Genomic DNA, 22,658 nt, shown 5'->3' with positions numbered 1-22,658 from the left:
AAAAAAAAAAAAAAAAAAAAAAAAAAAAAACAATCAAAGCTATGGAAAACATCAAAGACTAAATGTGTTATGCTAAATCATGCTGGATCCAGGTTGATGTCCACATTACTTTTTTGAGGAGAATACAAACAATAATTTTACTATTCTCTTTCTGCAGTGAACTGTTTAAATGATCTGTCTTCAGTTCACGTTTCACAGAAATGTTAAAGCTCCTTAGCCTCAGAGCTTTCTAGACTAATCTTCTTTCGAAAAAGTCTGAGAGAGTTGACAATATCTATTTTGAATTTTTCATGGTTTTAATGTATAAGAAATGTGTGTGTGATGGGTGGGTAGATGAGTTTCTAAAATTGCAAATTGTGAAATATAACTGAATTTTCCTCATCACAAATTCATAGAATTATGAAAGCACTTTGCTGAGAGGGAGAATCTTATAGCTGACCACAGCTCTTCTGTCAGAACCTATAACTGCAACTCAAAACTTGGCCTCCTCTGCCCTCTTATGAGTTTTGAATACTAGGTCAACAGAAAAAACTTTGTGTGTGTGTGTGTGTGTGTGTGTGTGTGTGTTTGCATGTTCATATACACTTTGAATCTGCTCTCTGTCAGCTAATCTATTAAGTTTATTTCTTCCTTCCCTTAATCTGCAGTAAGGAGACACATATTTTATATAAAAATAATATTCAATAAGTGCAATTGCTTCGAGGTTTAGTGTTTGCCTGAGTAGGAGGAAATATACCACTTTTTTCAAGGTTTTTTGAAAGCACTATTGCACATGATTTCAATCACATAAACAAGGTTTAATCTCAGCAAATGTGAAAGCAAACACTCCTAATTGATTTTCTTCCCTGTTGACTTAACAGTTACAGTATGAGTCTTCACGTATTTAAGTTTACAAGCAGGGAAATGGCAGTCAGACTGCAAAAAGGCATATTTATAGTGTCAGTTCCTGCCTTGCTAAAACGCAGTGACTCAGTTATGCAAACCATACAAAGGAATAGACTTCAGTGTAAAAGCTAGTTTTGAAGTGAAATCTTTGCTGATAACAAGGTTAGAAGCTTGAAATACTGGGAGCAGAATATAAGTCCATGCTGTAAATTCAGAGATTATTGCTAAACCTAGAAATAATTTCTAAAACACTTATGTAGAGAGAGAATTGATTTAAATTCTATTAACTCTTAAAATGGATGGGTTGTAGCTTAAATTCAAATGCAGAAGAAGAAATATATGCATTTGATCTTAAGTATATTAAAGCATTTAATCAGCTATGAGTAGTAACATAATCTGGATATTCTAAAATTACATGATGTTATTACATGATGTTATTAATATTATCATTCATCACTAATGTTATTGGTGGTAGTTGGGTACAACATTTTATTTTTGCACTATTTTAATGCAAATTTTAGTTATTTGTAACATACACAGAGTTTTGAATATTAGAGCATAAATTTATCAAAAGACTGAAATATTTATCAGTTGAGGATATGTACTGTAGAGATTATTAGAGAATGATCGAGGAAAATTTTGATCAAATCCACAACTGTGATTGAATTTATTTTTCAAGTGAAAAAAATTGCACACAAAAAACCATAAAACTTGAGTTAAATGATGGGGCAGAGGTACTGTAGAAGGAGGAAAAAAAATTCCTATATTTTAGAGTCAAGGAAGAAATAATTTAAGGGAACTTGTGGAGCAGAAATGCTAGGAAAAATTCTATTTCACAGAAAGCAGACGAGGAAGTGTTAGATTTGAAATCAGTTAAGCTTAGAATTTGTATTAACGGCATCCACACTCATGCAGCGGTTTCCTGGAATATAATTTCTGTATCTCTATTTTGTAATTAAAATGGGGATTTGGGAATCTTATTAAAAAATAAAAGATAAGCAGGTAGGGCTGCAGCCAGAGGAATTGGAAAAATAATGCCGGTCAGATTAGTGTTCCAACTGCCCTGGTTGCATTTCTTATCCTTCTAGCTTTCATAGAACCCTCCTGTTTGTGTGAGGAAGAAAATGTCAGCTCATCATCTTTGTGTTAAGGGTCTAAAATCGAACCCAAATCTAGTATCTCTTTAAGAAATTCATGAATTTATCAAAATATTGATGATCAACTGGAAAACACACTTTTCTTTCTTAGTCAAACTGTACTTTCAGATAAACCTATAATATATTCCCAAACTCTTCTGTTACTTACTTCTTCATTTAGGATTGTAGCATTAATCAGGTGCCATCATAGTCTTCGATGTTATTTAAGGGGCTATTGTATTATATAGCTTATTCCTCTAAGTTACTTCAGGAACTATTTTCATCATTATTATCGTTAGCAGCAGTGGTATAAATAATTCTGGTTGTTCAGATGGTCACTGTGTCCTAGGAATTTACATAAGTGAATTCCCACCCCTACAACAAAGGTTTCCAGAGAGTAAATAGCACATTGAGTTTGCAAATGTAGAGCAGGGTAATTCAATTCTGAACCCCTCCACACTGAACAATAAATACTACTGGTACTATCATCAAACTTGCATAATTTAGAACATTCTTAAAATTTCATGTTGGGATTTAATGTGAAAGGACAGCAATTAAAAAATTTTTAAGATCTTTTGACCTTTGACTTAGTAATCTCACAGCTAGAAACAGGTTCTAGGAAAATTGTAAAAGATAAAGAAAAACATTAATCGACACACACAGTTAATGCAATCCTAGAAAAGTGAAAGTCAAGAAATGAACATAGAGATATAAGGATATGTAATGAGTAATTTTCATTCATATATGTTATGTTATATATATCTATAACATATATGAAATGTATGTTTTATATATTAACATATATAAAATGCATGTTTTCAAATGTTTTTAATTTCATGCCAAATATTTACATACATATAAAATATGATGTTCATCAAAATATATGACACAGGGCTGGGGATTTAGCTCAGCAGCAAAAGCGCCTGCCTGGCAAGCGCAAGGTCATGAGTTCAGTTCCTGGTACCGGAGAAAAACCAAAAAAAAATATATATATATATGACACAATTGATCTTAAATTTAGAAAACATGAATGACTTAAAAATAGAAGCAGAAATACAGGGAAGAGAAGAGATTTATCAAAGTATGTATAATGGTTGCTTGATCTTAAATTTAGAAAACATGAATGACTTAAAAATAGAAGCAGAAATACAGGGAAGAGAAGAGATTTATCAAAGTATGTATAATGGTTGCTTGATCTTAAATTTAGAAAACATGAATGACTTAAAAATAGGAGCAGAAATACAGGGAAGAGAAGTGATATATCAAAGTATGTGTAATGGTTGCCTCCCAATGATGAGAATATGGATACATTTTATTTTCTACATTTTCCCTCATTGTTATACACTTTAAAATTCCTTTAAAATCTTTGTATCCTACATTTTTCACAATGAGCATACATTCCTTTCACATAAAGTATGCTTTGAAAAAAGCCTACAAGGTGTTAAAGCCTACATCACAAAACCTAGAGGGCAGGATACATAACCTTTCTTGCGTATGTACCACTCCAGTGATGTTGACATTATTCAGAAGATGTCTTTAACAGTCTTTATAGCTTGTGGAATATTTCTTAAATACCTATAATAGTACCTAGACTTGGCTTTCTGAAGTCTCTGCGGTCTTTGTTATCAACTTTATTTGCTAGTTTTAGAAAAAAGCCAGTTTGCGTGATTCTTCCAGTCTTTCAGTGAGATTTTCCTAATGCAAGAAAACATTCTCAGAGGTGTTTTCAACACTGAATTCAGCGTCTAATTGCACCGTATCTTACTGGAAAGTATTTCTCACTGTGTTAGAGAGGGTGGTTATAGGTGTTTGAGGCAGGCCCATCTTCCTAGGACCACAATAAGTGTTTGTTTTTCTTTTACAACCAAGTGTTTCTAAGGAATAGTTTTTGTCATCGCTTCTTCCTCTTGCCTTCCTACTTTCCTCCTGCATTTTCATTGTTTCCTTTTATAAATATCCATATAATGCAGAACTACAGTGTGGCGTGTCCTGGAAAACACCATAGAAGTACTTTGCTGCTTGAAAAGCTCTCAATACACGCTAGCTTATTAACGGTCTTCTCATTAATAGCTCGTCACTATTATTAAGTGGTATTACTAAGCCTCCAATGATGAGGGTTGGTTCTTGCTAGTGGCCACGATGAGTGTACATGCTAATTGTTATTTTTCTCGGTTGGCTTTGCACTCGGCCCAAAACTGTGCTTAGAGCAGGCCTACCTGGCCATAATGGTTTATATCTGCATGTCCCCCAAAACCTCACTGGCTCACAGGTGGGGCTTTGGGAGGTGAGTGACTCATGAGTGGTGATATACATCAGTAGATTTGTCCACAGATGAGTTTAAAGCTAAATGTGATGTTGGGAGGTGAAGTCTGGTCGGAGGCAGTGGGTCACTGGGGCCTGGCTTGCAAGCGTATAGCTTCCTCTCCTCTCCAGGCTCTGTCTCTCTACTTACAGGGGCCATACCATGAGCTCTTTCTCCTCTCCTCTGCTTTCCTGCCTTGGAACCAGAGAAATCGAGACTGAAACCCCTGCAAACTGTGAGCTATAAACCTTTGCTACTTTAAGTTGTGGGTGCTGGGTTGAGAAACTGGTCCAAGGAGCTGCCGTCCATGGTAAGAGACGATGAACTGACCCTCCAAGGCCCATTGAGGAACCAACCCACTAGGGATTACACAGATGAAACAATTATTGTAATAATTGTGTTAAGGAACAATAGCGTAAGACCCAATCCTATGTTGAACGTGGTATTTTCAGAGTTCAATTGTCCCATTGATGTGAAATAAATGAAAAGTTCCAGGGCGTGACAGAGAAGAGGTAATTTACTAAATAATAACTGGCTTGCCCTAGAAGCATGGGCTTCTAAAGAATAATCTTACTTGCTGCTCTTTATTTTAACAGATTTGATGGCAATTGCCTATTATAAATGGCAACAATAAACACTGAAATGTTAGTGAATAAATGTAATTTATTAAACATAAACATTTGCAAACATATAGAAACCTCCTTAACCAGAGGTCTTCCTCAACTATTCACAACTCATAAATACAAGGACTAAGGCATTTCAAGCTGAAATAGATGCCATCAATACAAATCTGGAAGTTTTTTACCCCCAAAGAGAACTGACCAAGCAAAGCTACCTTCAAATTCAGCATCTGTTCATACTACTTCAAAAATACATCTTTAGATGTGTTAGCTCATATTTGCTTTCACTTTACATATATTTTTAACAACCTTCATTACATAACTTCTCAGCCCTGTGCAGATTAGAATCAACAAATCAGAGCTTCCTGAGGGCCTGACAGATTCAAAGCATATTTTTTCAGAAACAAAAATGTGAAGACTCCCACTGGTAGAGAAGAACAAGCAAAAGTGTTTCAGTTTAAACTAGGGTCTCTTGGGGCTGGGGATTTAGCTCAGTGGCACAGCGCCTGCCTGGCAAGTGCAAAGTCATGAGTTTGATTCCCAGTACTGGAAAAACACCAAAATAAATAAATAAATAAATAAACTAGGGTCTCTTAATTTAGCAGGAGTATCTATACTGTACCCTGGTAAGCTGACTGCAATGCAGGTAAAAAGGGAAGAGCTCATATTTATTATAATTATTTTATTTTGTTATTCAGGCCACATTACAGTAAAAAGTTCTGTTCCTTTTGTTTATCATTCAACTGACATTTATGGGGACTGACTTATCTATCTGGTGCAATGCAAAACAACGAGGACATTAATATAAAGAAAACCATGGCACTGCATTTTGGAAAGTCCCCCACTGGTATGTCGATGCAAACATGAAAAATAAATTTGTAATAGTATGAGAGAAAATAAAATGGCTCTATTATAACTAGGTATTGAATGCTTCAGGAGCAATCAGTCAGAGTGGCTTAAGTATAATAATTCAGAGCAAATAACTTCCACATATAAATTTCAATCATTTATGCAAGCCATTATGCAAAATATTGCATTCCCAGGCATGCCAGGCAAAGAGGGCATTAGCTCTGTGATGTGATGCAAACAGAGCTTATGAAATTAAGTCCTGCTGCCTGGAGCAAATGGTGTCTATGTAAATAGAGACATTCAGCAAGGCTATGCCATCCTTCAAAGCAGCTTCTAATGTATGCATACATAATTTCATGTATGTAGAACTCTCTGGACATAATGGTCATTTTTAGGGCATTCACTGGACAAAGAGGCGATTTTGTCTTTTGGTGTGTTCTTAGCTTCCTTAACACCAATACATATCGTATAATTTTGTGCATTTTAAATCTCGTTCACTTGAATATTTCCCTAGTGCATTGTTTGTCCTCTCAAGTTCTCCTAAGGGGGAAAAAAATGTTTCTGGTAGGCTTTCCTGTCCCCGCTATGGAGGAGGGCAGAGCTTGTGGTCCAAAGTAGTTATTTGGCAAATATGCTCATTGAGTTTAATGTAAACATTACAGAAGTAGTCATTAAAATCACATAATTTTTAAAGCCAAGTCTATTTTCCAGTAGGTAAGTTTACATTAAATGCCTAAAAATATCATCACTGATAAGTTGTTCTCAAAGAAGCCGACTGCAAAATCATCCTGACTGTATTTCAAGATGGATTTATTATTTACGACCTTTGATTATTACCCCGCAGATCAGTACATAGATATTAATAGCTAGTAAATCCAAATGTCAGATTTTCATTCCTTACTGCAGTGAACTTAAACTACATATATATATATATATATATATATATATATATGTTGACCTTTATGTAAATGAAAAGGAAAGATTTGAACCCCTTATGAAGCAATCACCTTCTGCATCACACAACCATTCACAATCTGACTGCACATCTAGACTGTGACTAATATTTGGCCCTGACATTATAGGCGGTTACTGTGGAGGCAATTGGTAGGAACATAATTGTCATTTTTTTGGAAAAATTTAATCCACAGATGGATCCTAGCACGCATCTGCAATGGTGTCCAAAACTAATGGGTATTTTTGCTAAATAAGGCCTGACTCAGCCAAAAAAGATAGATTGACTAGAGAAATCTGTATTACACATCGCTCCAAAAAAGCACATTTATAAGAGTCCTGATGCGTTGGCACACTAGAACTTTCCTAATAGGAACTTCGCAAAAAGTCATTTATTAATTGAAATGCTTTTTCATATTTTTTTCTTTTTAGAATGCAACAATGGAACTAGGTAACTCTATCATACATTTGCAAAGTTTTAGTTATGAAATATAATCCCTTGTATTTCTCTCAATAATTAGGGCAGATATTCTATTTGGACTGGGAAGCTGCTGATTAAACTCCTTAATTTTTCATGAACTTTCTTCTTCAAAATATGTAAAACTTGCTGCATATCACCCAAACCATGAGAGAAGGGGAAATTGATGATAAAGACTGGGACACACCTATTATATGCTTCTCAGGGCTAAATTTACATTACCAACAATAATAAGCATAACTTCATGCTCATTTCTGTGACGATTTCCCCTACCAGGTGAAACTAGCTTGGCCTGTGGTATATTTATTTGAGTTAGAATATTAAACTAAAATAGTTTCAACCCAAGCTTCCGAAAAATTGCATCCCTTTCTTGATGACTGATTTTTAAACAGAGTTCATCACTTGCAGGGGTAAATAATGTCACTTCTCTGAGCTCATTTGGCTTGCAAAAGTTTTAGCCATCTTCAGATGCACTAATTGAATCTTAGGAAAGAAAATATCAAAAAGATTAATTTTCTTCTCCCATTTAGCCTTAATGTATTTGAAGGCATTCATCTGATCCTCAGCTTTTCCCTTAGAAGAAATCCACAAGGCAGCACATATCTGAGGAAGCTTTTGAAGTGGACTGAGCTCTTTTCTTAGTCTGTATCATTTGAGTACCACAGAACTAATTTGTCTATATCTAGAGTCTTTTAGATTTCCAATACAGCCTGGGTTCTTTGTCTTTAATTACTGCATCTTTGTAGAGCATAGTGTTTATGTTCCTTGTGGGGACTGGTGCAAGTCTCTAACACATCTTCCTTCCTGTTTTCCTTCTCTTTCCTTCCCCTCTCCCTCCATCTTTCTATCTTCCCATTTGAGAGAGCTCTGTCTTCCCACTTCCGCTTACCTGTCTTTTATTTTGCTCTATACTTGTGTCTTGGGTTTGTCATAAAAGAGAAATCAAGCAATATTTAGCTTTGTCTGTCTGATTTCTTTCACTTCACATTATGGTCTCAAGGTGTACCCATTTTCCCACAAATGACTCAAGATTATCTTTTGGGGGCAGAGTAGTACTGCACTAATGTGTCAACACCACAATTTCTTCACCCATTCATCTGCTGATGGACATATAAGTTGCTTCCAAGAGTTAGCTACTATGAATTGTGCTGCAATGAATGTGGGTATGCATGCCATCTCTGTAATACATCTTTAACTCTTTTGGGAAGATACTTAGAAGGGTAATAGCTGAGTCAAATGGAATAGATAGTTTTAATTTTTGTGGAACCTCCATACTGATTGCCATAGTGGTTGTACTAAGTTACATTCCCATGAACAATTGAAAAGGGTATCTTTTTCCCTCTGTAGCCTGGCTGGTATTTGTTATTGCTTCATTTCCTGATAATGCCCATTCTTTCTAGGGTAAGATGGAATCACTGTGCTGTTTTGATTTTCATTTCTGTAATGGTCAGTGATGTTGAACATTTCCTCAAATACCTATGGATCATTTGTACTTCTTTGAAGTGTCCATTTCATTGGTCTATTTTTGGATTGAGTCTTTTATTTGGAGGAGTCTAACTTTTCTGAGTTCTTTATATATTCTAGGTATTAGTCCCCTGTCTGAGAAGTAGCTGGCAAAGCTTTTTTTCCCATGTTCACTGTCGTTTCACTTTCTTGGTTGTTTCTTTTGCTGTGCAAAAACTTTTTAATTTGATATCACCCCATTTGTTGATTCTTGCTATTTGCTATGCAACCAGGCTTTTAGGTTCTTATACATTCATCTGCCTCACAGGCTTAATTCAAGATATATATATATCTTTTATAGAAGACTTCCCTGTGTGAGACAGTATTGCCACTTACAAGGTCTTACAAGGCCAGAGAGTTCATAACAGGGCTTGTTCTAATGCAAAATCCCACAAATGAGATGGTCGGCGATGCCACTGGGCCGTCAGAACTCTCACATTACGTGCACGACCTATTGGACACCCGTTTAATTGAAGTGTCTTGCTAGGTGCTAGGAAACAAGGCACACTCAGTAACTCCGCAAGCAAAGAGCAGAGCTCTGAAAAGCCTAAGCGCATTTCACCAGCACCTCCTAGGGGCCACGTGAGGGTATGGGACGCGGAGGTGGGTGTATGCTCAGAACACCAGCGGTCAGTTTCACCTCTCCTTCACGCAGAAGTCCACCCCTCCGTACAGCCCAGAATACCAGCTAGTTTGTGGAAGTACTCTGGTGACTCACTGAGGCCTTTAGAGGTCTAAGTAAACTGCTAGAAAGACCCATGCGATCGCTTGAGGAAATACTAAAACACACAGGGACTGCAAACTTCGCCAAAGAAAAGACTCCTAAATATAACTTGTCCCTTTGGAGCACGGCTTCGTCATGACACCGAAACCCCTCCGAGATAACACGCACACCCCCCCACACACACGCACACACTGAACGAGGTATACATCTCTGGAACCCAGGATTCAGCCCCAGGATCCAGCTGAAGTTGAGATTTAGGGCTGTACACGCTCTCGTCTGGTTGCTGGGAACGAGGGCTGGGAGGCGCTGGTGCGAGGGCAGAGCCCAGTTTCTGTAGGAGTTGCTGTTCCAGAGAATTCATTACTCTCTAATTGTTCTGATTTTAGATCAGCGGAGCGTGCCTAGCGGTGGTGGAGAAAAAGACCGAGGGAGGAGAAGGAGAGAGAAACAGGGACAGAGACAGAGACGGAGACAGAGACAGAGATTCGCCTCGCCTAGAGGGCTCGGTTTTCTCTCCAAGTGCTTTGCCAAGCAGCAAGCACTGGCCACGCGTGCGTTCGTCCCAGTCCTGCTTGACACTGAACCACGGGTCCAGCCCTTCGCCCCCACTTCATCAGCGAGCTGCAGGTCCTGCGGGCGGGGGTGGTGGAGGGGTCCCCGGGTGTCAGGCAGGGGAGAGGGAGACGCGCCCTGGTGGACCCTCAGTCCTTCCCGGCACCTTGCAAGCCCCTCCGGGAGCACGCACAGCACAGCACAACCGCCGCCCACGAGAGAAACCGGGAAGTGGGCTCAGCCACGGGTAGGAAGCTCTCACCCCGGCCAGGCTGCAATTAGGCAGCCGCAGAAGCCGAGCAGCGGCGCTTCCCACCTGCTGCCGTCCCTACCCGGCTGCAACTTTCTCCTCCCCGGCCCGGGCCGGCTCCCCGAACAGGCTCAGAGGGTGGAGGAGGAAGCGGCTGCAGGTTCTCTTTGCTGGCAGCTTCTGCGTCCGCGGGTGTAGCATCCTCCCCTCCTCGCGGGCTGCGATTGGCCGAAGCGGCTCGGGGCGGAGCTAGTAGGCCGGTATCGCGTGGACCGCCTCAAAAGAGCCCAGGATATCGCAGAGCGCACTGGAGTCCTGGCCAGCGCGCAGCCTTCCCGGCGCCGGCAAGCTGGGTCTGGGGAATTGTGTTTTGCTTCGGCTCACTCACTTTTACAAACCACTGGATCTTATATGCCTCTGTACCTCCCACTTCGACTCCATGTCTCCCTGCTCCTGTGTCAGCAACAGGTAAGGGCTGCTGTGTGCGTTTTCTCCCCCTCCTTCTCTCTCGCTGTCTGCTTGTCCTGGGGGTTGGACGCGGGGCACTGTCCCCTGCCCTGTCCTGGCCCTGCTCCTCCAGAGGTGCCCAGCTGTCATGTTCCCGTATCGCTGTCTCACGCTTCTGAGTCCCGGCTCCTCTCTATACAGTTTGTGTGCGCACCAGAACATCCTCAAGAGCTAAAAATACTAAGACATGCTTGGAACAGTTGAGCAATAGAAACAGATTTCGCTGCAGCATCTGTTTGTGCTCATAACTTCCAGTGCACCAGCTGTAGCGAGATACAGGCTTTGGAGGCAAGCGCGAGAGGTTGTATTCGATTCTTCTTCTCAGGGGGCGGTAAAAAGGTGATGGTGGTAGGCGGTGGGAGGTGCGAGCTGAGCCTAGGTGTGGGATCTCCTCAAACCCTGGGACTCAACACTATTCTGAATCCCTCGATCTTGGCTTTTTTTTTTTTTTTCCGGTCGTTGCTTGAAGGATAGCTTCTAGTTCCAAACTGAGCGAGCGTCTCAAAGTTATTTTGCTAGGGAAAGAGAACAGGAGCCCAGATTGGATTTCAGCCTGAAGACCGCAAAACTTTCACATTATATGTGTCTCTGTCCTAAGTGATTTGTTATTCTTAGTAATCATGGTGTAAATGCCCAGCTTGAAGACAGACAGCGTGGTTTTAGGAAAGCAAAAAATCAAGACGACTTGATTCTGAAAAAAAAAAAAAAAAAAAAAAAAAAGATTGCATCATAACTTGAATTCACCATGACAGCTGAAAAAAATAATTGAGATAGGAAATGGGTAGTTTAGTGTCCGTCTGGGTAAAGCCAGTGAGTAGCACGGTAACTAAGATGAGGCTTTTTTTTTTTTCTGATTTACATAAACTCAGAATGTACCTGTTAGGAAATAAGGTATCATTTGCAAATCTGTTTTGATATGCAAAAAACGCATATTGTTTCCCTTTTGCATTAACAACCAGGAGACCCACAGATTGGCTCTTGGTCACCACTGTTGTATGTCTGCTTTAGACTTGTTAGATTGTTGCTCCTCAATTCCAAGTGTTTTATTTTGCCATGACCCAGAATAATGCTGATGCTCAGAAGGAGGGAGAGGTGTTACTTCACACATGGTAGGAAAGGTGAGAGTTGGGGTCAAGGTCACTTTACTTTCTGCTCTTTCCCCTCATATTTGGGTAGCCCTTACTTTTTTTAACATATACTATTGGTATTTGTAAGGAATAGTTGTTTTACACTCCTGTGAATTTGTCTTTCTTTAGAGTCCTTATATGACTTTTGAGTCGTCTGAAAGATTGTCCACATCCTTACCTGCACTGTGCCGCAAGTTTGAGATTTTTTTTGGAAGTGTACATGGTTGTGTACCAAATGTGTTTTGTGAGCATATGCAAATGCCAAGGGGTGCTGCGTGCATTGTTGAGGGTGAAGGTTAGAGACAGTGCTCACATGGATACATGGGTGTCCCCCCTCCTCTCTTCTCTCTCCCCTCCTCCTCCTTCTGTTTACTGGCTTCAGGAGGTTGCTTTGCTAGCAGTTGTGCTCACGTAGCAACTTATGCCCAAAGCACATTCAGGCTGGTCTATATGGCGTCAGCTGGGGAATAGCTGCTCTGAACACTCATTAGCAGACCTCTGTCTTAGCCCAGTACAGATTTCTTTTTCTTTTTTTTTTACTATTTCCTATTCTTAGTCAGAAACTTTCTTATTCACCGTATACCAAGACCATATGATACAACATGTTATTCGTATTATTCTTCATGATTACCTTTTCCAAGTTTTTTACCTGCCCCATTGGAATGATCCCCTATATAGTAAAATCAATTTGGATGACCCCCGTGGTACCACGTGATCTCCTCGACCTTGTGTTTTCCATGGCTCTCTCTCCCTTAGCATCTACCTAGGACTGAAGCATTGAACTATTTTTTTTCCATTGCTTATGCTTAATTTTGGATCAGTCTATAAATAGTCTTAACGTGAACAGCACTACATGTAGCCTTTCAATTTCCCAGAAATACTTTCTACGTTAGTTATGACCTGGGTAAAAATGATTATCTGTATATCACTGAATTTAAATCCCAGCCTTTAAATATCTGAGCTGAAAGGGGAATTTATACATCATTCATCAAGTCAAACATCTCTTCTTCGGAGCAATAGCTATCAAAAAGTTGAGTCATTTAATGTTCCCATCTATTCTTAATCAACTCTGTCTCCAAATATTATTTGGAATAAAGTGGCATGGGAGCCCTTTTTATTTTTACAAGAGCTTTTTCCAGATGTTCATGAGTTAGTCGTTTCTGGTGAGAGAGGAGTGGGAGAAGAAATTTTCTGCTTGTCTAAATCCACAGGGACATGTTGCAGGTTAACAGTAAAGGCAGTCTTTCTGGTAGATTAAGACAGCTCCCTTTCCAGACTTTGGCAGGTTCTAGACTTTTGCTGCATCACCAAGTCCACAACACTTTTAATGCACAAGAGTCTGGGCACAAACATACACGCATACATCTGTTTGGGGGGCATATCTGTTTGAAGTGACAAAAATTTCCATTTTGCCAAAGGGGAAAAAAAAGAAACTCCTCTTTTTCCTTTTCCAGGAAAAATGGTAAAATTTCTAAATGATACTCCACATGTGCAACAAATTCTGTCATTAGCATTGGAAATAAGACAATAATAGTCGCTCAATACAGGCTATTTTCAAGATTCTAAATGTGGGGAGCAATTCATAGGCAGTTGCTACTGTGTGATTTGTGGAATTCAAACAAATGTCCTGGGGTCAAGATTTTTGGAAGTCATAATTCAGCTTTTAGATTTCGTGTGGTTGTTACATTTCAGTCTAGCAGTGGTACAGAAATAAGCCCCATGAAATTTGACACTGTGTACTCATGGTCCCTAATGGTCACTGATAAAAGGCTTGTTTCAGTTCATAAAAAGGAAATTTCATGGTCTCAGCCTTATGATAAAAGTTTCCAAAATCAGTCAGAGTTCAAAAATATAAATTCATGATTTAAAGAGCTCCCACCCCTTTGGTAAACTACACCTGCGTTTGGTGTTGTGTTGCTGGGTCTGTCTCTGAGTGAAAACGCTTGGTGTTTCATGTGAGCCAGAGAAGCTGAAATCATTGTGAGAAAGAATTCTTTCCATGTCCAGAATCTAGAACCCTGAAGAATAAGATTTTTTTTTTTTTTTTTTTTTTTTTTTTTTTTGTCCAAGTGCAAACTTCATAGCAAAGCAGACAAAACATTGAGCAGGTGGAAGGTTGAGAAAGCACAGTAACTTCTTTTTATAAAGTAATTCAAAGGCACTTTCAAATCGGGCATCATTTAGGTGTCAAAAGCTGCCAAAATGTAACACACATTGCAATTTTCACAGATGACTAATCTCAGGAAAAATGTGTTGGGGCACATTCTTGCATAATAACTTGGATATAGAAGGAGAAGTCAAGAGACTGCAGCAAGGCATTTTCAAAGACAATGCACCTTCCCTCTTTTTTAAAGGGATGCACGACACCAGGACAAATGATTTGCTTTACTTGTTTGCGGCTGGCCCAGCTGAGCATGGTTCTGTTAACTGCTTCAACTTCATGCGATGTAGCGGGGAGAAAGAAAAAGTGCTGGTTTCATAATCAGAGCTTCAACAGATTTCTGATCCTCCCTACGTGCTGCTCATTCTCCCCCTTAATGGCAAGAGATAAATTTGATTGTTTGGAAGGTTGAGAGCCATTTTATCTGTTTAGTTCTAAGGTATATCAGCTTTGTTAATATACGTTTGTTAAGGGGGACACCGCAGATTTTCTCACAGGTATTTGTTAGACAAGGAAACGAGTAGTTTCTTTGGAGCCCAGATGGAAAGTTAAAGCAGTAGTTTTTTATTTATTCATTTTTTTTTTACCTAGGGGAGAATGAGGCAACAAGAGAAGGCTGAAAACTCCTGTTTGCTCATGTTATGTGAGGGTGAGTGCCTTCCCCATAGGAACCCATGGCAAACAACTGGGCTCGAAGCGAAAGTTAGCTGGCTGGCATTTATGAGCTACTGTGATTACAAAGTTGTCTCTGTTGGAAGGAACACGGCATTGGATCCACATAGAAGGAGTGACTGCCTTATCTAAATCCGCTAAAGACCTGGTCCTTTGGCACAAAGGTGCTTACTTCCTAGTCTGTCATTACACACGGCAAGCCCATCTCTGGAGAATTTCAGGACTCTTATTGCTAGGCAACAGAACTGCTGTCTATCCCCCAGAGCAAATTTGTGTCTTCGAGTCAGAATCACTTGCACTAACAGAGATGTTATCGGCATTTCTGCAGTGGCTGCTTACAGTATGCGCAGTGTGGGAGCAAGTCCAAACAGTCTCCAGAAGTTAGGACTTCCGGCATCCATGTCAGATAATTTTAGGGGCTGTGTTCTCAGTTGGATCACTGAAACAAAATAGTCTAGATTTCCTGGTATCCATGTTGTCATCAGGACTCCAGTGGTTTCCCAGGATACACATGTAACTTAGTTAAGCTCGAGGCTGTGCTAGTATGAAATGTGGTCTAGACATGTCCTGGTTCTGAAAGCTCTGTGACAGCTCTTGAACTCAGAAAGTCATTCTTCTGTTTAGTACCTCGAGAACCTAGCAAGTAGGGAAAAGAAAAGAAAGTGCAGCTGTGAGGCAGACCTGGAGAACAGAATATTCTAATTCAGTGGCAAGAAAGTCAAAGACAGGGGAGCTCAAATTTTTACTGAATGACTAGTACAGATACCTCACCTCTGTTTAATAACTCTGTGCTTTTCAATAAAATTTGAAAACATCTTTCTGAGGGACAAAGACATTAAAACCCCTACAGTTTATTGCAAAACATATTTATAGCTGATTCTGTGTTTTTGTTAGGATAGGACTTGCTGGCTAAAACAGTAGGACTCTACTGAGAAAGATTTCTTTTGTAATCCCCAAATCTCTTTTCTTGCAGGACATGCTCTCTTGATGTCAGCTGAGTTGCTAAGGTGACTCTTGCATGTCAGTAAACCAACCTTGGTAGAATCCCAAGGCTCCTGGAGACACCCATCTCTCCTCATTTTTGTGCTTGTGTGTGTCCTCACTGAACATTCAAAACTGTTTCTCCAAAGGGTTTTACAAAAACTCAGACTGTTTTCCAAAGCAGAAGCACTGGCGTCCACAGCAGAAGCGATGGGCAGTGTGCGAACCAACCGCTATAGCATCGTGTCTTCGGAAGAAGACGGCATGAAGTTGGCCACCATGGCAGTTGCCAATGGCTTTGGGAATGGGAAGAGCAAAGTCCACACAAGACAACAGTGCAGGAGCCGCTTTGTGAAGAAAGATGGCCACTGCAACGTTCAGTTCATCAACGTCGGGGAGAAGGGACAGCGGTACCTTGCTGACATCTTTACTACATGTGTGGACATTCGCTGGCGGTGGATGCTGGTTATCTTCTGCCTGGCTTTTGTTCTCTCATGGCTGTTTTTCGGCTGTGTGTTTTGGTTGATAGCTTTGCTCCACGGAGACCTGGATGCATCTAAGGAGAGCAAAGCTTGTGTGTCAGAAGTCAACAGCTTCACGGCCGCCTTCCTGTTTTCTATTGAGACCCAGACAACCATAGGCTACGGTTTCCGGTGTGTCACAGATGAATGCCCGATTGCGGTGTTCATGGTAGTGTTCCAGTCCATCGTGGGCTGCATTATCGATGCTTTTATCATTGGCGCGGTCATGGCGAAGATGGCAAAGCCGAAGAAGAGAAATGAGACCCTTGTCTTCAGTCACAACGCTGTGATCGCCATGAGAGATGGCAAGCTGTGTCTGATGTGGCGAGTCGGCAACCTTCGGAAAAGCCACTTGGTAGAAGCGCACGTTCGAGCACAGCTCCTCAAATCCAGAATTACTTCTGAAGGGGAGTACATCCCCCTGGATCAAATAGACATTAACGTTGGCTTTGACAGTGGAATCGACCGTATATTTCTGGTGTCCCCAATCACTATTGTTCACGAAATAGATGAAGACAGTCCTTTGTATGATTTGAGTAAGCAGGACATTGATAATGCAGACTTTGAAATTGTTGTGATACTAGAAGGCATGGTGGAAGCCACTGCCATGACGACACAGTGCCGTAGCTCTTATTTGGCCAACGAGATCCTCTGGGGACACCGCTACGAGCCAGTGCTCTTTGAGGAGAAGCACTACTACAAAGTGGACTATTCGAGGTTTCATAAAACTTACGAAGTACCCAACACTCCCCTTTGTAGTGCCAGAGACTTAGCAGAAAAGAAATATATCCTCTCAAATGCTAATTCATTTTGCTATGAAAATGAAGTGGCCCTCACAAGCAAAGAGGAAGACGACAGTGAAAATGGAGTTCCAGAAAGCACCAGTACAGACACACCCCCTGACATGGACCTGCACAACCAGGCAAGTGTACCTCTAGAGCCCAGGCCCTTACGGCGAGAATCGGAGATATGACTGAGCAGTTCGTTCTCTGGAATATTTACATAACTCCACAGTCTGTTGGTCAGAGGCCGGAAACAGTTACACAGACGACGGTACTGGTCAGGAGGTGGGGCAAGGCAGTGGCCACAGGAGACCGAGGCTAGCACGAGGGATTTTGAGAAAGACTGTAAGCCTGATGCTTGAAGTCAAGTACTCAGCAGGCCTTCATGTGACTCAAGGGCACATATATGTTATAAAATAAGTTATGGGTTTTTAATGTATTGTTTTGTGTTTTTACAAAACTTGAATTTGCAGGCAAGCTTTGGTTGGGTATTTGACTTATCCAGAATGCTTCTCTTTAGGGAACAAGAATGTTTTTAATGGCATAACAAGGCAAGACTTTGCCTTAATTTTTGAAAAGCTGCTAACTACATGAACACAAATCGTATTTTTGTTGTAGTGTAGTTTTTCTTTTATGTAATTTAAGAGTCAGTGTTGAACTTTGTTGAAAGCTCATGATGCACTGCAAAGTGGCAAGTATTTGGCTATTAACTGCCAAAATGAGAGCCTGATTTTTTGAGGCCAGTAATTTGTTTGCTATAATTGATCTCTCTCTCTCTCTCTCTCTCTCTCTCTCTCTCTCTCTCTCTCTCTTTCTGTCCTCTCTCTCTTTGGTTACATAAGGGCATTATGTAACACTAGCCAAATGGTAGCCTCTGGGTTTTTTTTTTTTCCTTTCTCTCCAGGATGTTAATGGGTTATCTCAAATTTTAAGTTAGACTACCTAAAATGAATACCAAAGATAATGCACATTTTTGCACAATGGAGCTTATACTAAAAAGAAAAGAAAGCCCCATGGGTTGCCTTGAAATCAAGAGACAGTAACTTTGAACCTCAGCAAGACCTTGGAATGCCTGTTCGTTTTGCACCTTATTCAGAAAACTGAGCATCAAAAACAAAGTCTAGTAAGTGTAGTACTTTGTAAATTCTGTCTTTTTCAAGTACCCTCCTTATCGGAAGAGGAAGAAGAAAGGGAAAGTACCATCTATACACATCCACACAGGATCAGCGGCTTCCCTTTGCTCCTGTTGGTAATGCTCCCAGGTTAACGCATAAAGTGAGCAGTGGCGTTATGCTCTTACCTTTGTCGGGATTTTCTCCTTTTTTGCACATTCCAACACTTATTCCATAAGATAAGGTCCCAGTTGGACTTTGCCTGCATTCTGGCATCCTCCCAAAGGGGCCATCCAGGGTTAAATGGCAGTAGAGTTAAACATTTGCACCTGAATTCATAGCCTTGACTGTTAGGACATTTCTCACTTTGCATCACCTTAGAAAGGATACCAGGCCTGGCCTCTTGGTTTGTTTCTCTGATCAGTCTGTTTGGAGGGAGACCCTCAGCGTGGGAACAGGCCACAGATGATGATGGAGGATAGTGGGGAGGTGTAGACAAGCCTCTTTGATGCAACACTTTAGCTCAAGTATTCACAAGCCAGCGGAAGATTGCTTCTTTTTTATTGCAGAGGGCAGAAATGAGAATGTTTCAGTATTTAAGGATCAAAGATAGTCATAAAATCATGTAACGCAATCACAGCTTAAAGTGATAATAGCCCAAAAGGATTATTTCCCTCTGTGTGTGTGGATGCATGACCACTGTGAGGCAAAACATTACTTTCTGTGAAGCTCTAGAGCAGGTTTCTAAGGACACACTGTTTTTTAGGTTTTTCCTGCCTGGCTGCCTGCCTTGCTAGAAACAACTCCTCTCCCCCAGCTCAATAATGGAATTCTTATTTGGGTTTAAAGTCCCCTATTTGTGAATTCTGGGGTGGTGGCTGACTTTTCTTTTTAATTGGAGTCTCAAAATCAACTCTCTTGTGGTATTATATCCTGGTATGCCATTAAAAAACAGCTTGTTCTAGAATCCTGTACTTTGTAAATTTATGTCTGTGATGGTCTCTGGTTTTTGACAGCCATATACGATTGCAGTGCCTGCAGAAATATGACAGATTCTGCTCTTTCCAGCCTTCCACAGTGATGGGTTGAAATCCATGGGTTATTTTCATTGAAACCAAGAAAGAGAGGTTAAGCAAGTGGATATCATTTAAAATCCAGATTGAAAGGCAGGTTTGGGAAGTAGTTTAAAGAGTTGGAAGAAATGTGGAAGAGAGAATTTATAGGATGGACAATAATTTGGCCTTTGACTGTAAAGAGGCTATTGAGGGCTTCAGCTGCTGCTATTATGATGTTTTGCAAAGGAAAGTAATCAAACCAAAGAGTATTCAGTGACATGTGAATTAAATGAAGATGCAGAGGAGAAGGGGGGTGACCCCACAGGAGGCCCTCCCCCCAAACACACAGTGCTCCCATTTAAAAAGGCCTGGGATATTGGAAGGGGGTGCGTACAAGGACAGGAAAGAGGGAGGGAAATCTTTCGACTTATTTCTGAAAGGGAGAAAATAAAATCTAAAATTTCTGGTGCACAGGTTTGTTTTTCTTTTTTCAAGAGAATTTTGCAGAAGCTATGTTTTTAAAGTGTACATTTTATAAAGTTTATCAGATATTTTCATATTTAAAGCCAAATGTAAATAGATGTGTGTAAAGCAAAAAAAAAAAAAAAAAAAAGAAGAAGAAAGAAAAAAATTGCCATAGAAAGTATAATTTCCGTGCAGTGATTTCTGAAAGCTAGTACCTATATGCTACCGGTTAGCATGATTTCAGCAAATATTTACCAGCCTTGTAAGGTTCGTATTGCTATGTTTTTCTGTTATTTATTTCAGCATGGACTGTTCATTTGAAAGCTTTTCATAGTTACTAGCATTTTAATAGTTACAAGCTTTAAACGGCTGTTTTGTTGTTGTTGTCAAGAGCCAAGACACAGGTAATGCACGGCATTTATTGCTGCATTTCACCTTGCAAATAGTTGTCTTTATCGACTGGGTCTCCTTAACCAGTGCAAACCTGTCACTAGGATGCCGTTGGAAGAGACTCACCTTGAATATCTGGGGTGGATTCCCAGATACGTGTCGCTTCTCTATTGCAAGCAAATCCCTAATGAGTTTCCTTAGGATGTATTCCCTTTTGAAGAATGTTTGCCCATATCTGGATGGGTATTATATTTGGGGGGGGTGTAGATTCCTGGTTATTCTATTTTTAAATAAGAGGTAGACAAAGTGAATTCTATTTTGATTATTGAGAAAGGAATAGTTTTCTATCCCTCTAAGAGTATACTTGAATCAGACATTTTAAGGATGTCACTCTAGCACTGTAGTCATTTCCAAATTCCTACAGGAAGTTTGTTTTACTTGGTTTTCGTTCTATTAATGCATTATTTCTTCCCTTTATTTCCTTTGTTCCCTACATAGTCCCATCCCAGATCTCTCGGTGTGTATTTGAAGAGCTGTGTACCTGAAATCATGTTCCTTTTACAAATAATAAAAGTGAATTTATATTTTATAGTAAGCCATTTAGTAAAGGTAAAAAAAAAGCTTGTCCTGAGTAGAGTGGGGTCTTTTTCACTCTGTGTCTCATAATGTCAAGGGAGAAATGAAAAGTGTTGCGTAGTCATGTTCCCACCCACAACCTTCAGCAAACTAGACTTTCCTTTCCAATGTCGTGAGGTTTCAGCCCTGGGGTCCAGTGAGTTGAACAATTCTGGCCCTTCCAATCATGTTAGTTATTATTTTCCCATTTGCCATCTTTTTTGTATCTACAGTCTTCCTATTGTACTGCACAAACCATGGATTGTACATATTTTTATATATTATGTCTTATTTTATTATTTCTAAATAAAAAATTAAAAATTGAAAATGAATTTGTGCAAGAATTGTCTGTCTGTCCCCCTGTAGGGTTACTGTGGAAACACTGAAATGCAAAGCAAATGTTCCCAAACAATAGTACAGAAACCCTGAGAGTTTGGATGAATAGGATCATAGAAATTGAATGCACAGGTGCACTGGGGTGGGAGATTAGTTTAATCCAAGTTAAAGGAAGTCAAGCTCATATTTAGTTTTTGGACAGAATGGTCTAGGTAGAAAGAGGATAGAAAAGACCAAAATGAACCAAGCAAAGTGTACATAAACAGTACCAGGGTTAGATTTCAATTGTCTGTGTAGTAATAACAGTTACTCTTTATTGAGCCTTGGCAATATGTAGGTTTTGCCTTGTATATTATTTTATTCATTTTTCCAAAAAATAAATCAGAGTATTATTATTCTTTTCTTGAGGACCAAGACTTGAAAAATAGGTTACATAAAGCCAGGGAGTAAATACTTTTAGCTTTGGAGACCAGACAGTTTTAGGCCCAAGTAAATATGCCCCTGTAGCCCCAAAGCAGTCACAGACAATGTGAAAACACATGAAATGTCACAACTCCAGGCGGCAGGTCCAATTTGGTTTTCAGCCTATTATTTGTCAACTACTGCTATAGATGAAAAAGCTGAGACTGAATTTTAAAGTGAATCAATCACCGAGATAGTACTGGAATTCAGATGTTTTCAGTTTCCAAGCTCAGTTTATGCCACAGAAATCTATACTGTCTCAGGACACAGAGTTTTGAAGGATATATGATCTCGGAGAAAATGTCACCTCCTCTAGCAAATTTGGGATAAAGTGTTTTTGCAAGTGGGAAATAACTGAGGACATTTGCTTTTTGAGCTATAGTTTTCACATTAATAATTTTTCTTTTCAGAATACCCATAGGAACATTTCAAACATGGTTCTAAGTTCTTTACCAATAGTAAATCATTTAATCTTTTTTATTTTGTATGTGTTTGCAGTAGATGAAGTTTACATTCTTCTTAGTGAGCAGGTTCATGTACTTTAACATATCTTGATCCTTTTTGTTACCCTTCCCCTTCCCTTCCATTTCTCTCCCTGCCTCTCTGGATCACATTGCCCCATTTTCCCTATTATTGTTGGGTATTATCATTATTATGAGTTTATGTTTCTGACCTATGTTTACATTCACTGCGGGTATTTGGCTCAGGTAGGAGACTTCTCTCAAATCTTTTTAAATCCTCTCCTCTCTTCCTTCCCTTCACCTGAGGCCCCTTTAATCTTAACAGCAACCCCATGGGGCTTCTATTCTTCCCAGTTAAGGAATGGAAAAGCTGAACCCCAGAGCAGACCCTGTCCAGTACACTCAGTCAAGAGAGGGCAGAAGTTTACTTAACCCCACTGGTCCACCCGGGGCTGGGTTTGTCTCCTGTCTCCTCGGATGCGTTCCCTCCTTCAGAGGCAAGTGTGGCAAAGTGTCACCCTCTCCTCTGCCTCTGCATTTCCTCTCCCAGTGACGAAAATGTGCTCTGTTCTTTCCCCACACAGGAAGCAGGAGCACAGAATCCCTGCCTCTTTGTAATGCACAGCTCGATTCTCTGGTTCGTGTTTGGAGAGCAAGAACAACTTGTGAAGGATAGAATCATTACAAAGCTAAACACTGGTTGGGGGATTTGGGAAAATTGGAGCTTCAGATTAATTTCAATTAAGTAGGAATTGCTTAGA

At 40.0% G+C, this 22,658-nt stretch overlaps 1 protein-coding gene and 1 long non-coding RNA gene across 3 annotated transcripts in view; one reads left to right on the top strand and one right to left on the bottom strand.

Annotated features, from left to right (window-relative positions):
• Nucleotides 1-10,446, bottom strand: part of LOC106146432 — a 13,930-nt gene extending 3,484 nt beyond the window's left edge. The window contains exon 1 of the long non-coding RNA XR_001230868.1: nt 10,263-10,446. This is a non-coding gene — a long non-coding RNA (uncharacterized LOC106146432). The remainder of the gene's footprint in view (nt 1-10,262) is intronic.
• Nucleotides 10,447-10,547: 101 nt separating this feature from the next.
• On the top strand, nt 10,548-20,970 carry Kcnj2 (potassium channel, inwardly rectifying subfamily J, member 2). 2 transcript variants are annotated; one of them, XM_005402100.2, is made up of 3 exons: nt 10,548-10,718; nt 14,637-14,694; nt 15,691-20,970. In XM_005402100.2, exon 3 carries the CDS (start codon nt 15,909-15,911, stop codon nt 17,190-17,192), a length of 1,284 nt encoding a protein of 427 aa, XP_005402157.1. In that variant the 5' UTR covers nt 10,548-10,718; nt 14,637-14,694; nt 15,691-15,908; the 3' UTR covers nt 17,193-20,970. The 2 variants fall into 2 exon arrangements, with proteins under 2 accessions (XP_005402157.1, XP_005402156.1); XM_005402099.2 differs by lacking the exon at nt 14,637-14,694.
• Nucleotides 20,971-22,658: the final 1,688 nt, after the last annotated feature.

This window comes from Chinchilla lanigera, unplaced genomic scaffold (genome assembly GCF_000276665.1).
Source record: "Chinchilla lanigera isolate Chin_1 unplaced genomic scaffold, ChiLan1.0 scaffold00077, whole genome shotgun sequence".
NCBI classification, from domain to species: domain Eukaryota; kingdom Metazoa; phylum Chordata; class Mammalia; order Rodentia; family Chinchillidae; genus Chinchilla; species Chinchilla lanigera.
The sequence above is the reverse complement of the archived record's forward strand: the minus strand, read 5'-3'. Positions and strand labels throughout refer to the sequence as shown.